Raw genomic sequence first — 16280 nt, forward strand, 5'->3', positions numbered from 1 at the left:
AAATGGGGACTTAATTACAAACTGAAGTGCCAGATTCAAGTCCCAAGGTGCAGAAGGGTCTTTGTATGGGGGTCTGAGCATTAAAGTTCCTTTCAGAAAGGCTTTACAAAGCTTGTGGGACATTAGCATTGTCTCATTTAGAACATTATGAAAGTTTGAAATTGCAGCTAGATGCACTTGTATAGTTGAGGAAGATGCTCCTGCTTAAAAAAAGCAATGTCAAAAATTCCAGGACCCTATCGACTGGTCCTGGCATCATTGGAATTGGAGAAGCCATACAGTGAGCTTGAGATTTTGAAGATTTGGATGAACTAGTCTGCCTGGATGGGACAACAGGTCTCAAGCTGGGTCCAGCGACCAAGGCTTCCGAATTAGATAAGGCCAAAGAAAAAGAAAGTATATCTGTCAAGGCCAGAATGGGGCAATGATAATTATTCTGTTCTTTGACCTGTTGGCTTTCTTTAGAAACTGAGATATGAGAGGAATCAGGGGAAAGACATATAACAGACCGGGGTCCAACAGTGAAGGAGGGCATCTCTCAGTGACTCCCCCGGAGGGGGGATTAGGGCAAAGTAACTGCTGCACTTGTTGTTCTTTGGGGAATTAAAGATATCACAGCAGGGCTGGCCAAATCAGTGGAATATCCTTTCCGCCACCAATGGATTAAGAGACCACTCGTGAGGCATTAGGATGCTCCTGCTCAATTTGTCCACAATTACGTTGAAGCTCCCTGGAATATGAGTTGCAGTTAGAAATTAGTCAGACAAAATCACCCATTGCCATACCCTGAGTGCTTCTCAACAAAGAGGGTAAGATCTGGTTCCCCCTTGCTTGATGATGTACCAGACTACTGACAAGTTGTCTGTTTGAATCACAATTGTTCTCAAGTAGAGGGTTTCTTGGAATGCTCACAACACTAAGAGCACTGCCCTCATCTCTAGAACATTAATGTGAAAATTGGCCTCCAGCTGGTACCAAGTGCCTTGGACTGTCTTTCCCACATAATGCCCCCCACCCTATCTGGGACACATCTGTGGTCACTATGGCTTGGGGATGAGGAGGGACAAGGGTCTGCCTGACAAAATTTCGTTAGAATGAAGCCACCAACTCAGGTCTCTCTTGCATAAATTGGTGATCATTGCTAGATGGGACATTGGTTGATTCAGTAAGGACCATTGGGATGCCAAGAGCCACTGAAGACTCCTCAAGTGATATCTCGCAAGGGGAACTAAAGTGATGGAGACTGACATTGATCCTAGAGTTTGTAACAACAGTCTTGCAGTCACCTTGTTGCTGCAAATAATCTGAATGGCTTGCAGTTTTATTCTTTGAAGTCTTTCTGGGGGAAGAGACACAATGCTGGTGTTCGTGTTTAGCATCATTCTTATAAATTCTAACTGCTGTGTTGGCTCTGCCTGGGATTTTTCATAGTTTATAGTGATCCCGAGTGAAGAACAAGTTTAAAGAACATAGTTTCTTGCCTGTAACAGTAGATGTCTGGTGGAAGAGGTAATAACCCAGTAGTCTAGGTACAGAAACACACAAAATCCTTGCAGTCTGAAAAGGGCTGCTACCAATGTCGTGCATTTGGTGAACACTCTAGGGGTGGTGTTGAGACCAAAGGGCAGGGCTCTGAACTGATAATGACTGGCTCCCAGCTAGAAGCACAGAAATCTTCTGGAGTGCATGTCCATTTTTATGTGATAATTCACATCCTGAAGATCTACTGAGCACATCCAATCATCTTTCCCTAAGAACGAAAGTATAAACTGAACCATGACCATCCAGAATTTTGTTTGTTGAACTGACTTGTTCAACTGATTGAGGTCCGGAATCAGTCTCCAGTCCCGTTTTCTTTGGCACTAAAAATAATCTTGAGTAAACTCCGGATCCTATCTGGTCTGGTGGGACTTCTTTGATGACTCTTTTGTCAAGCAGTTTTTGAATTTCTAATACTGCTGCATTCCTGTGACTGGGTGGAACGTCTGGGATTCTTTTCGACTGTCTTGGTTTTTTGTTGAAAACAGGATATTGTAATCTCTGGTTATAATCCTCTACACCCAATTATCCATTGTTATCCTTAGCCAGGCAGGTAGGTGCAGGGATAATCGTTCCCCGGCTGCCTCCAGAGAATGGCATTTGGGCCTCCATTCAGGAGCGATGATAAGAGTTACCAGAGAAAGAATCCCTGGAACCCTGATTTTTGCAGGCCACCACAGCGTCAAGGATGGCATCTTCCATTGTAACTTCCCCCTCTACCCCGGGGGGGGGGGGGGTGTCATTGCCACAAGAGTTATGGAAAGATCCTTGGGATTTTCTGAAATAGAAGTTATGTTCTTACCATAACGTTCCATGTTAGTTGTCTTCTTCTCGCCTTCTTCTTGCTGGATGGGTTTGGAGCCGACCTCGGCTCCGACTCGGCCACTCTAAAAGCTCGAGAGTTGGTTCCACCGGCTCGAGGCTCCCCTTATATCCCACAATGCTAGGCGTGAGTTACCTCAGATCTCGTTTGTAAGCTAGGCCCAGCTTATAATAGTAACAGAATAACTATAAACAAAGTCCACCTCTATAAACCAGGGAGAAGAGAAGGGTGACCTACATCCTGATCCAGGAAAATATGCACAGCAGCATATACCTAAAGTAAGAGGTGGTAGAAAGAGAGGTCACAATCAAAACTCCTCTAGGTCTGTCCAGGCCAGGGGAAGGAGGGTGGGGCAAGAAGAAGCGAGAAGAAGACAACTAACATGGAACGTTATGGTAAGAACATAACTTCTATATGTTAAGTTGTCTATCTCGCCTTCATTCTTGCTGGATGGGACCGTCCCTAGCACCTTGTCCCGGTGGCCTAACGTAACAGACTCCTGAGAACAGTGGAACCAAAGTTAGCTCTATGTCTAGAAGCTAAATCCAACTTATAATGAGAAATGAAAGTGTGAGGAGTAGCCCAAGTAGCCGCTGCACAAATGGTGTCAATAGGCAGTCTGTCTTGGAAGGCTGTAGAAGTAGCCAAAGCTCTGGTGGAATGGGCCTTAGGTTTATTAGGCAGCTTTTGGTGTCTAATTTCATAAACAAGGGAAATCAGAGATGTTAGCCATCTAGATAATGATACCTTTGAAACTGAAAGTCCCTTTCTGCCTTCTGCATAGGAGACAAACAGCTGGTCAGATTTTCTGAATTGTTTTGTTCTATCCAAATAGTACCTTAACTGACGATGAACATCTAGCCAGTGTAATTTTTGTTCAGACCTATTGGAATATTCTGGAAAAAACACAGGGAGGTCAATGCTTTGATTTAGGTTAGACGTCGAGGCTACCTTGGGCATAAAGGACGGGTTGGTTCGTAAGGATACCCTGTCCTTATGGAACAACAGATAAGGAGGTCGACAGCTGAGTGCATGAAGTTCTGAAATTCTTCTAGCTGAAGTAATATCTACCAGAAAGAGTGTCTTCCATGATAGCAATTTTAAAGAACAGGAGGCTGCAGGTTCAAAAGGGGAAAGAATCAAGGAAGTAAGAACTAAATTTAGGTCCCAAGGAGGAGGAGGATTTCTTATAGGAGGTCTGAGTAGAAAAACTCCTCTCAAAAAGGCTTTGCAAAGCTTGTGGGACATTATGGCAGACTCTGAAATACCCACATGAAAGTTAGAAATAGCTGCCAATTGAACTTTAAGAGTAGAAGGAGATGAACCTGCATGGAAGAGTTCAGCTAGAAAATCAAGGACCATTTGGATGGAAGCAGTGAAAGGATCTATGTCCCTTCCTTGAGCCCAATATGTGAAGCGTTTCCATTTACTCAAATAAATCTTTCGAGTGGAAGATTTATGGGAAGCTATCAAAATATCTCGAACAGAGTGAGATAATTGAGGAAGCCTGGCTAAGGTTGGAACTGGAGGAACCAAGCAGTGAGGTTCAGAGAGGGAAGGGAGCGATGAAACTGACCCGACTGATGGATCAAAAGATCTGGAACTAGGTCCAGATGCCAAGGTCGCTCCAATAGAAAATGATGTAGAAAGGGGAACCACACCTGTCGAGGCCAGTAAGGAGCAATGAGGATCAACGAGGCCTTCTGAGCGATAGCTTTCTGTATCACTTGAGAGATTAGTGGGAAGGAGGAAATGCATACAGAAGTCCCCGGGGCCAAACTTGGACTAGAGCGTCTCTGCTGGGCTGGCCTGGTAAAGGGAATAGTGTGAAATAATCTCTGCACTTGCTGTTTTGGGGAGTAGCAAAAAGGTCGCAGCAAGGCTGACCCCACTTGAGAAAAATTTCTCTCACAACAGAGTCTTTCAGAGACCACTCGTGAGGCATGAGGATAGCTCTGCTCAACTTGTCCGCGATTTGATTGGACTTCCCGGGGATGTGCGTTGCTATCAGAAACCGCTGAGAAGAAATCGCCCATTGCCACAGTCTGAGTGCTTCTCGACACAGGGGGTAGGACCTGGTTCCACCTTGTTTGTTGATATACCACACTACAGACATGTTGTCTGTCTGGATTGCAATCGTTCCCAAGCGAAGAGAGTCTTGAAGGGCTTGCAACGCTAAAAGCACTGCTCTCATCTCCAGAACATTTATGTGCAAGTGGCATTCGTCTGGTTGCCATGTGCCCTGGACAGTCCTGCCCTGATAATGCCCCCCCCACCCGATCAGGGAGGCGTCCGTTGTCAGAGTAGCAACCGGAGGGGAAGGAACAAAGGGTCTTCCCAATAAGAGCTGAGGGGAAGACATCCACCACAGAAGATGATTTCTGCATGCCTGCGTAATCATAATGGTGTGGGACATCGGAAGTTGCTGGTATGACCATTGTGCAAAGAGCATCCATTGAAGGATTCTCATGTGGAATCTGGCTAATGGAAGCAGAGGTATGGCAGCCGCCATAATTCCTAACACTTTCAGAACTAACCTGGCTTTGATTCTGTTGTTGCTGAAGAGGAGTGAGACCAGTTTGTGTATGTCTGTTATTCTCTGATCTGTCAGTCTCGCAGACATGTTGACTGTGTCTAGATTTGCGCCTATAAAGGTAATAGTACGACAAGGCGACAAAACAGACTTTTCGCAATTTATTGAAATGCCTAACTTTTGACAAATGCGAAAGGTGTAATCCCTGGCCATTAGAAGAAGATGCTTGGTGGGAGCTGTGAGGAGCCAGTCGTCCAAATATGGAAACACCTGGAATCCTTGTCGTCTCAGGTGAGAAGCTACCACTGCCATGCATTTGGTAAACACCCGGGGGGCAGTGGTGAGACCAAAGGGCAGGGCCCTGAATTGAAAATGACTGGTTCCCAGCCTGAAGCGGAGGAATCTTCTGGAGCGTCTGTTAATTTTTATGTGATAGTACGCATCCTGAAGGTCTATAGAGCACATCCAGTTTCCTTTTCCCAAAAGGGGGAGGATGGACTGCAGCGTGACCATCCGAAATCTTGTTTTCTTGACCGACTTGTTCAAGATACTGAGATCCAAAATTGGTCTCCAGTCCCCTGTTTTCTTTGGAACTAAAAAGAACCTGGAGTAGATTCCGGATCCTTGCTGGTCTGCTGGAACTGGCTGAATTGCTCTTTTTGCAAGCAGCTTTGAAATTTCCAAAGCTGCAAGATCCCTTTGAGCGGGTGGAACATCTGGAAGGGATTTTTTTGATCGGTTTGGAATGCGAACAAAGGGAATGGAATAGCCTTCGGAAATGATGGACTGTACCCACTTGTCTCGAGTTAGGGATAGCCAGGCTTCTGGGTACAGTGACAATCTTCCCCCGACTGCCTCCCAAGGTGGACAGTCGGGCAACACCTCAGGGATGCTGAAAGGGCTTATCTGAGAAAGTTTCTCGATTGCCCTGGTTCTGCGGACCCCCCCTGCCTCTAGGGCGACGTCTACCATTGTTGTTCCCCCCTCTGCCTCTGGCGGGGAACCGACTCTGTGCGTCAGGCGAAGTCCCTTGAGATTGTTTACGGAACCACATTTTCCCACTTTTCTGGCCTTTGGGGTAAGGCCTAGAAGGAGTAGAAAAACGGACTCCGATGGCAGAAAGAGTCTTGCCATCAGTCTCGCACCTAGTCAAGGTTTCTTTCACTTGAGGACCAAAGAGAGATGATCCATCGAATGGGGAATTAGTGAAAGACGTTTTAAAGGGGTCCGCAAAATTACATAGCCGCATCCAGGCATGCCTACGTAAGGCCACACCTGTCCCTGCGGCCCTGCTCGCTCCATCAGCCGCATAAGAAAGGAGGCGCATGGAGGAGTTGGCTATGGAGTTCAGGGTAGCCAGCTGAGTGTTCATCTTATCTTGAAAACCCGCAGCTGTAGGATCCTTCAACATGTCACTCGCTTCTTTGATCAAGTCCCTTTGAAGACGAGTAAAATGGCATAGGTAGTTCAGCGAACGCATTGCAAATGTCGCTGACGAGAACATCCGCTTCCCTACCTGTCCATGGACCTAGATTCCTTGTTAGGTGGATGGACAGGTACTGAAGGATCAGCTAGTTCCTTCTTAGTGGCAGCAGCAACCACCATAGCATCCACAGAAACTCCTTTTGTCAAAAACTGTTTGTCTGCTGGTGCTGTTATGAATTTTGAGGGTCTCCTGGGAGTGGGGTCCACCGAATCAGGAGCCGTCCATGCCTTTTTTGCTACCACCTGCATGAGGGGGTCAAAGGGGGGAAGACACCCAGGAGGTGGAAGGACGAGAGCCAAACGCCTCAAGGTACACAGATTCATCCTCCGAAGGGTTGAGGGCTGGCCAATTTTCCCTCTGCTTAAGGATTTCCAGAATGTCTGCAAAGGAGACATCTTCAGAAGGGGAACGGGGGGAACCCTCGGAATCCTCTAAATCTGTGTCAGAGGTGACAGACTCAGGTGAGTCTATGTGTTTCCTCTTACACTTTCTCTTCCGAGGGGGCTCTTCTGCCAAAACAGGAGAGGCCTCGGAAGAGGATGAGATCCCCACGGGGGATTCCTGAGGAGCTGGCTCTCTGCGGTCCGGGATGAGGGAGTGAGTCGACTTGACCTGAGGCACCGAAGAGGGGGGGGCGGAAGGAGCCGACTGTGGGGTAGAACCAGGTTCTAACACATTCCGCATGACCTCGAACGCACCCCTGTCAGGCAGAGCCAGAGGTCCCGCCCGAAAGCTAAAAACCTCCCTCGGCACCGACAGTGATGGCTCCGAGGCCAATGTCAGAGCCGAACTTACCAGCGCCGAAGCCCCGAGAGGGAGAGCGGGGTCGGACAAAGGTCCGATGCCACTCACCCCCTCGGAGCCGACGATGGAAGTCCGGAGCCGAGATTCTTCCAAGGAAGAAATCGGAGCCGACGATGGAGCCGAAGACAATTGTGTCGGCTCCGACGCTACCACAGTCTCGGTTCCGAACCGACCCGGCTCCGAGCTCAACGGAGTCGGAGGAGGAACATATTGATGGACAGGGGCAGGCATCGACTGATGAGTCGGGCTCTGAAGCATTTGGGCCAGTGCCTCGGACTTAAGAAGTCGACTCACTACCCTCTGAAGGTCATGATCCGACAGCCTCGATGACCTAGAGGAGTGAGATTTATGGCTCCGTTCAGACAGCAGAGGAGATGCTGGAGCCGAATGAACGGAGCCAAGGGATGGTGACCTAGATCTCTTCCTAGATGTCGGCTCCGAAGGTCTGGTCGGAGCCGACAAGGGAATTTCTAATACCTCGGCTCCAGCCGGAGCCGAGGGAACCACAGAAACTGTAGACTCATCGGCTCCAGCCGGAGCCGATGTAGATGGAGGTTTAGTAGCCTTAGGTCTCGGCTCAGTAGCTGGAGCCGAGGACCTAGAAGCCTTGGAGGGCTTCCCAGAGACAGAGAGGGAATCCTCAGGCTTGAGTAAACCTCTTAGGATCAATTTGTTCTTTCTTTCCTGCAGGACCCTGGGACTGAAGCCGTGGCATACAGCACAGGAGTCCTGCAGGTGCAAAGGCCCCAGTAGACACAAGAAGTGTGACCGTCTGTCAGAGACATTTTCTGACAGCACGCATCACACTTCTTGAAGCCTGAGACCTTTGTGTCTTTAGACATCTTAGAAAAAAAAGTGTAATCACACACACCCAGTCAAACACACTGATTACACCCTATCTTATTTTAAAACTCAAAAAATAAAACAACTATCAAAGGTTTTAATTTAAGAGAAACAACACACACACACCACTAGGGAATGGAAGAAGAAGGCCTGAAGGCCCGAGGGAAGAACTTATAAGTTCTTGTGGGGAAGAAATGGGATTTTAGAGAAAAAAGGGAGAGAATTCCACTAAACTAAGGGAAACAAGAATTAAAATTAAAAATAAAGGGGTTCAAGTATACTAACTTTACTGAAAGTTTACTCACCAAGAAGCCGGTAGAAAACCAACACCTCGATCGCTGTAGCGGCAAACGAGATCTGAGGTAACTCACACCTAGCATTGTGGGATATAAGGGGAGCCTCGAGCCGGTGGAACCAACTCTCGAGCTTTTAGAGTGGCCGAGTCGGAGCCGAGGTCGGCTCCGAACCCATCCAGCAAGAATGAAGGCGAGATAGACAACTTAACATCCATAGTTTCCCACTTCTCTGGTTCCTGGAGTAAGACTGTTGAGGAGTGGAAAAGCATATGCCCATAACAGAAAGGGTCTTTCCATCCTTCTCACATCTGGAAAGGGTCTCTTTAACTTTGGGGTCAAAAAGGGATGTTCTGTCAAATGGAGCGTTGACAAAAGAAGACTTGAATGGCTCCACAAATTCACATAAACGCATCCAGGTTAGTCTCTTTATGGCTACGCCAGAACCGCCTGCCCTTGCCGTCCCTTTGGCTGCATACACAATAAGCCTCATGGATGAATTGCATATCAAATCAAGGATTGCTAGCTGAGAAGCTACCTTGTCTTGAACCCGTTCATCTATTGCTCCTGTCAGAGTATATGATAGCTCCTTTATCAGATCTCTCTGAAGTCTCATGAAATGTGCCATATAGTTCAAGGAGCTGACAGCGAAGCTTGATGAAGCTTATATGTGCTTCCTGAATCTATCCATAGTCCTAGACTCTTTATTAGGAGGATGGATAGTAGGACTTTCATCAGCAAGTTCCTTTTTGGTAGCTGCCGCTACCACCATGGCATCTACTGGTATCCCTTTAGTCTAATGTTGTTGATCTTGAGGAGCTGATATAATGCAGTCTGGTCTCTTAGGAACTGGCTTGATTGAATCAGGTATCTTCCAAGTCATCAGTGGGCGGAGAGATCCAAGAGGTAGAAGGTCAGGCACAGTAAGCATCTAGGTATACTGATTCTTCTGAGGAAGGCTGAAGGAAAGTCCAGCCACTCCTCTGTTTCAGGAGCTCTAAAATATTTCCAAAAGAGACATCTTCCAGGAGTGACTTTGGGGAACCTTCCTTTCGTAGAAACTGGTATCTTCTGTGCAAGACTCTTCAGGAGAGTCTAAGTGCTTCCACTTGCACTTCCTCTTCAGGGATACCTCTTGGGTGGGATGGGCCGGAGAAGTGTCTGAAGAGGACATGACCACAATGGTTGGATCCTGAGGCTTCTGTCCTAGGGCAGAGGTTGGAGGAAGATCTGGGCGAGGGGCAAGGCAGGGCTTTTGGGCTGATGAAAGTGGTATTGACACTAAGCCTACAGTGGACAAGGCCCTCTCCATGGCTTGGAAGGCAGGCACCCCCATAGAGGAATGGGAGCCCGGAATTGAAATAGACTCCTTCAGAACCATGGTCTCATCCTGCACCAAGGAGGCCACCTCGTACGCCAAAGCCCCGAGAAGCATGGACAGCACTGACAATACCGGAGTGGAAGCACGCTCCCAGGAACCAACAACAAAGCTGAGACCATGGGAGGTCTCCATTTCCAAGAGAACCGAACAGCTCAAGGCAGTTATCTATGCTGGAGAAGTAGTTCTGACCAGCACCGAGACAGTTGAAGCCGGAAGTGTAGGCCCCGGGAACTCCAATGGCTCAGATGGAGTCAGAAGAGGAACAATAACTGGTGTAGAAATAGGTAAAGATCCAGAGCCAGATAGCTAGGAACCGTGAAAGTTGACAATCTCCTCGCCACCAGGAGCTGGTCCACCAGTCTCAAAATATCAGACTCTTTAAGATTCTTGGTGGAACTGACCAAAGAGACTGACGGGGACCAGGGTTTCTGCAGGAAGGGGCTTGGAGGTCTGTCTGCAAAAGGGTCTATTGATGGTGAATACTTTGTATGTTGCATGTCCTTAGATGTGAATTCCTTCAGTTCTGAAGTTGCTGGAAAGGAGGAAATAGAAGGTTCTGAGGTTTGGTCCAAAACAGTAGTGGGTGCCAAAACAGTCATTGCAGAGGTAGGCACTGATGGCACCAATGGTGGAGTCAGTTTCCCAGCCAGTTCCGCTGAAACTTTGGGAACCAGTGAAGTCTTAACCATTTTGAGTGGTGGTGTCGATGATACTACTGGCACTGAGCTGCTCCTCTTCTTAGACCATTCATGCTGGGATGAGGAAGAAGTAGAATGGGAGCTAAAATCCGTTTTCGATTTGGCAGACCCAGATAAGGCCTCATCGAAGCTGAATTTAATAAGGCCTTTAAGAATAAGTTTTTTTTTTCCTCTCTGTAGGGGCCCACTGACTGAAACCATGACAGATGGTACAGTCTTCTTGAAGGTGTACCGGACCCAAACAATAGACACATAAAGAGTGCCCATTAGAGTCAGGAAGCTTGCGATCACACTTCTGGCACTGATGCCAGAAGTACCACTGTATTTTTCGGCCACTGCAAGGAAACAAAACACACACAGAAACATGAGCGGTAAGAGAAGTTTAAAGTTTTAAAGTTTTTTTTTTTAATCAGAGAGAAAAGAATCATACCAACAATGGTATGAAAGGTTTACCTAATGGTAATGGAAAGGAAAAGGCAGAAAGAGTAGAAAGGTACCAACGATTGTACAAAGAAAATACCTTAACGGCAAAGCAAACGAAGGGAAAAATACCAACAATGGTGTGAAAGGAAAATACTTCTCATGTTAAGAAAAAAGGAAGACAGCAATCAAGGAGATGGGTAAAAGACAGAGAAAAGAAGTCACTAGTAAAGAGTTTTAATGAAAAAAATCACTTACAATTTAAAGAGATTTAGCTTGCTCGAGAGCTGTTTTGAGAGACGCATCAAGCACTAAAAGTGGCAAATGAGATCTGGGGTAATCTTGTGAGGAGCATTATGGACAGAGCTAAACTCGAGAGTTTTTTTTTTTTGGGGGGGGGGGGGTGAGATGAAATAACGGCTAAGTCGGTTAAGAGATACTGAACCAAATCCACAATCAAAGATTAAGTGAAGATTGACAACATCAGATCAAGTCTTTTGAAACATGCATCAGAAGAAGCTACAGCACTTGTGGAATGAGCTTTGACATTGCCTAGAAGAGATTTATCATGGAAGGGAATAACAAAAGGAGATGGCAAAGGATATCCATCTAGAAATTGTTTGTTTAGATAATAGAAGACCATGCTTTTTACCCTCAAAGGAAATGAAAAAAAAATGATAAGAAATCAGAAAATCTGTGGTACTGTCTAAATAAATTCTTAGTTGTCTATAGAAATCTAAGAAATGAAGAATCCTTTCACCTTTATTTTTTTGGGGGGTTGGAAAAAGTGCTGGAATATGTATAGTTTGGTTCAATTATATTTCACTGACCACCTTAAACATAAAGGTCAGGCTAGTTCTAAGGGACTCTATGTACTTATCCAAAAAATGGAAAGGTTGAATAGATATCAGGGCTTGTAAATCAGAGACACTTACAAAAGAGATTAGAGCAACAAGGACTGTTTCCAATATACAATATTTTAAAGATACAGAAGAAGCTAGTTCAAAGGGTGGCAAAGTAAATTTTTCATGGATATAATTTCAATTTCACAGAGCAGGAATAGATTTTTTTTGGGGGGGGGGGGCTCTGATGTACATGATGTATTTTAGAAACAACTTAATCTCAAAGCATGAAGAAAGAGGTAGATGCATGGGAAGACAAGCTGAGATGGCTAACAAATGTACATCAACGGAGGTGTACACTAGACATAAATTGTGCAGCTCACATAAATAGTAGAGGATAGAAGGCATCCCCAGTTAATAGGGATACTATCCTCTCTTTTGCCACCAAAAAGATTTTTTTTTTCATTTAGATATATATACTTTTCTAGTTGCAGGTTTTCTACATTAAGTCCCAGAATAAAGGTGCCCAACACAAATTAAAAGTTTATCATCTATACTCAGAGCTTGACAGTTTTCAGGTTGGGTCAATGAGAAAGCCAATCTGTTACGTGAGCAAGTTTATCCTGTGAAGTAATATGTGGTGACTGCCCCTGGCTAGTTGAAAGAGAAGGGAATACCAATGTTGTCTGGGCTAAAGGGGGAGTACCAAATACATTTCTGGAATTGTCCTTCTGTATTTTCAGGAGGACTTTTATGAATAAGAAGAAACTGAGGAAAAACATAAAGGAATTTCCCTTTCCACGTGAAAGAGAAGGCATCCATTTTCTAGTCTTCCTTGCAAAATATCCTGAAGGTCATAGTTCAGCCTGGAGGCAAACAAATCTATGTCTGTGACATCCTAATGGTGAACAATCTGTAGGAAGCCCTCCCAGTTCAATAACCATTCCTGTGGGTCCACCTTTGATCTGTTCAGGTAATCTGCCAAGCTATTCTGTCCTGATGAAATGTATACTGCTTAGAAAAATGGTAGTTATGAATATCAGTGTCCCAAGCAATCATCGCTAGGATGCAGAGAGGATAAGATTTTGTTCCGCTCTGTTTGTTAACGTACCACATGACAGTTGTATTGTCTGTCTGAAACTGAAGAGTTCTTGGGGACCACAGGTGATGGAAAGACTGAAGAGTCAAAATCAATGCTTTCAATCTCTTTTATGTTTGTATGCTTATCTTATCCTTTTCTGATCAGAGAGCCTGTACCTTGAAAACTATCCCTTCAGACTCTGACACATCTGTGAAGACACTTTGAAAAGGAGGAGGAGTAAACAGAAAGGAAATTTCTGGGATTAAGTTTATCTTAGTGATCCTCTAGAGCAGCTCTTTTTTATGAATGACAAGAGAAAACGCTACGCTAATGGAGCACTACAATAAATGGCAAATGGGATCATGGAGATAGTGGATGCCATATAACCCCAAACTCTTATAATCTCTCTTGCCGAGGTCAAAGATAAGTTTGTCAGCGATAGAAAGTAGCCTGTTAAGAGCAGAGAATTGTCTGAAGGAAGAACAACCTTCATCAGAGAAGATTAAAGGTGACAATCTTGGAACACCAGAGAATGTCTAGAGAGAAGGTTGGATTTTTGGAAATTCGGAGTGAAAGCTAGGTTCTGGCAGAGACTGATAGTGAATTGTAAGTCCTGAAAAATTTTGTGAAGGAAGGTTATTGTTAGGGATATTAGGCGTAAGTTTATTCTTGTCAAAAACAGATAAAAGGTATCTTATCTTGTGTGCCTGATAACTAAAGTAGTTGATTATATTCATAGGTTCATAGGTGTTTACTAGGCTAATGACCGCAAGGGCCTTTGTAAACCTAGCCATGCATCCCAAATCTCTGACAAGTCCTTGTACCCTTGATAAGTGTAAGCAGGGGCTTGAGAGATGAAACATTTACAGGATGCCTGTACTTTTTTCCCATACATATCTACAGCTCTGCTATTTCTCTCATTTTGGATAGCTTTGGAAGATGAGAATAGCTTATAAGGGTTGTCAGAATTTGCGAAAACAACTGCAGGGTTAGAAATGGGATTTTTGTACAGGCACTTGTGCACATCAGGGCACTGTGATGCCTGTCAATTTATTTATTTATTTATTTATTTTTGTGAAGGTCATTGTGACAAGAGCTAGATGAGATGAAAGGGAAGTTTCTTCTAAAGCTTCAAGAACATGAGGGACAGGAGACTAGGGAACTTCCATATGTAAAAGACTGTAATAGCCTTTTTGGGATTTAGAGAGCTACTTACTCTCCCAAATGAAAAGTTGTAGCTTCTTCTGAATTGTTTCTCCAAAACAGAGCTCCTTCTGAGGACAGCCAGAGGATAACGTTTCATCAGATTCAGATTAATACCTGAAGATGAATGACTCTGTGAAGAAGAAGAATCCAAAAGGTCAGATTCTGGTTCAGAATCTAGGGGTACTAATATCCTTGATTTGGCTCTCACAAACATGGGAAAATGGCGAACCCCTACTACTGTAATGTCCTCATTGGTCAGCTCTGATCATAAAGCTGTCTCCTTTGAAATAAAAATAAAACCCTGAGCCCCAGCTAACCATGGAACTTTTAGAAATTATTCTAAGGCAACCGTCCTACTAAGTGACACCCTGGCAAAATTTCAGGCCTATATTAGTTCATCGAAAGACATCTCCATTGAACACCTCTCCATCAACACAAAGCCATTGAAATTCACTTCCACGAATCATGAAATTTTTCCCAGGGTGAGTAAGTAGTTGGGCAACTCCACAACCTTTTCCCCACAGTAATGTGATCTCAGAGATGGTATGTACAGTTAGGGAAGTGTGGGGGATGAGAGGAAAAGCCACTCATTTGGGTAGGTTTGATTTAGTGCACTGGTGTTCCGTTGTGCTACGGGACAATTGTTTCATTGCCCTGGGAAAAATTCTTTGAAGCTCTGAAGAGAATTTCGATGGTTTCATGTTGATGGAGAGGTGGTTGATGGAGATATCCTTCGATGTACTAATATAAACCCCAGAATTTTAAACCCCTCCTTCAAAACCCTGAGAACACTGCTGTTTATGTGGAACTGTTTACAGAAACCCTGTACAATCATGTTACGGGCTAGATAGAGACAGCTGTACCTATCTAGAATAAGCACAGGACAAACTCAAAATACAAGACACTCTAGTAGAAGCCTACCATCAACAGGTTCTTTAAGAAAAGGAAGAATATCATGGCAAAAATTAGGAAGTGCAATACCCAACAAGATACAAACTCCCTCGTCAATCTAAACAACCAAATCAGGCAGTTAATCAAGTCTATCAAAGCCAAATTTGAGACAGAAATGTCTTTTCAGGCTTAAAACAACCTCTGTAAAAAAATTCTGTCATCCTTGTTCTGGATCTTTAGAAATAGGAATAGGTGAAGAACAGCACTGCTTCTATTTTTAGTGGCTTCCAAGGAAACCATGTGAGAAGGCCCCAATCCCAAGAATATCTCTGTGAAAAAAACAAGGATGTCCTCATGTACTAAAATCTAAGGAACCATATGACCCTTCTGAAATTACAAGCCTGATATCCCCCTTTGAGGCCTCAGTGGCCGTCTGACTCGTGAGATGAGATGTGCCTGTAGGCTGTTCCATGTCAGCCTTAAGCAGGGTTGCTACAGAGGCAATAAGCTCAGAGGTCATACAGTCCACAGTCTTCTCAACAGCCTCAGTGAGTACATCTGAATCCAACCTGGGAGAAGGAAATGGTAACGTCTTCCTTCTGCTTCTTATACTTCTTTTTTGGCTGTGAGGAGACATTACACTTGGGAACTCACAACAGAGTCTTCAGATATTTGTTCTCTAAGTAAATATTCAGGGAAGAAAGGCAGTTACTAAAGGCTTTTATAACAAAATTCCAATATAGATATATGAAAAAAGAGGAAAGGTCCCTAATGGGGTACTTGGCTTTCCCTTTCACTGGCAAACTGGATCTTTTAGAATGACTGACAGACCAAGCTTTATAACGTTCTGAGGATTTTCATCTTCATGCATCCCTTATGTACCAGCATGTGCATCTCATACCAAGGTCCAAGGCTAGATGCGCAATGCACAAGGAACATCAGTACATTTCACTTAGAAATGAATATCTAGCATTTTCAAAATTAACATACCATTTTGAGGATTGTTCACACATGCACAAAGGGTACCACAGACAGATGACCAAAGGTGATAGTACTGATTTACAGCATGCAGCTCCTTCTCTTGAGAGACAGGAAATGCTGTTCTAGACAAAAAAAAAAAAAAAGTTAACAAGTCCAAGGTACTAACTGACAAAAGAGGATTTACAATATCAAGAAATAGAAGGCTGCTTACCTGAACAAACTTAACAGAATGTCTAGACATCCACTTTCTCTTACATAACTCTGGCCAACCTCTGAAAAAACAAAAAAAAAAAGTAAGCAGTCAGTTTAAGTCTTCACTGTTTACCTGTTTAAATAGGGTATGCAAAAAGAGATGAAAACAATGTGAAAGGAAGATTTAAGGTAGCTGGAACTGAATTCACTGTCAGGCCTTGGTGGATACCCTTAGGTGCTGGACCTTGTATTATGCCATACTTCAAC

General features: G+C 44.5%; 1 protein-coding gene across 1 annotated transcript in view; it reads right to left on the reverse strand.

The window, feature by feature from the left end:
• LOC122810128 (telomere repeats-binding bouquet formation protein 1-like) overlaps positions 1 to 16280 on the reverse strand; it is a 1040706-nt gene that overhangs the window by 206197 nt on the left and 818229 nt on the right. The window contains exons 4-5 of the mRNA XM_044081602.1: positions 16033 to 16093; positions 15831 to 15943 (exon numbers count right to left, since the gene is read on the reverse strand). Of these exons, the coding sequence (XP_043937537.1) occupies positions 15831 to 15943; positions 16033 to 16093 (174 nt within the window). The remainder of the gene's footprint in view (positions 1 to 15830; positions 15944 to 16032; positions 16094 to 16280) is intronic.

Source organism: Protopterus annectens, chromosome 8.part1 (genome assembly GCF_019279795.1).
Source record: "Protopterus annectens isolate FY-2018-M chromosome 8.part1, PAN1.0, whole genome shotgun sequence".
Classification (NCBI taxonomy): domain Eukaryota; kingdom Metazoa; phylum Chordata; order Ceratodontiformes; family Protopteridae; genus Protopterus; species Protopterus annectens.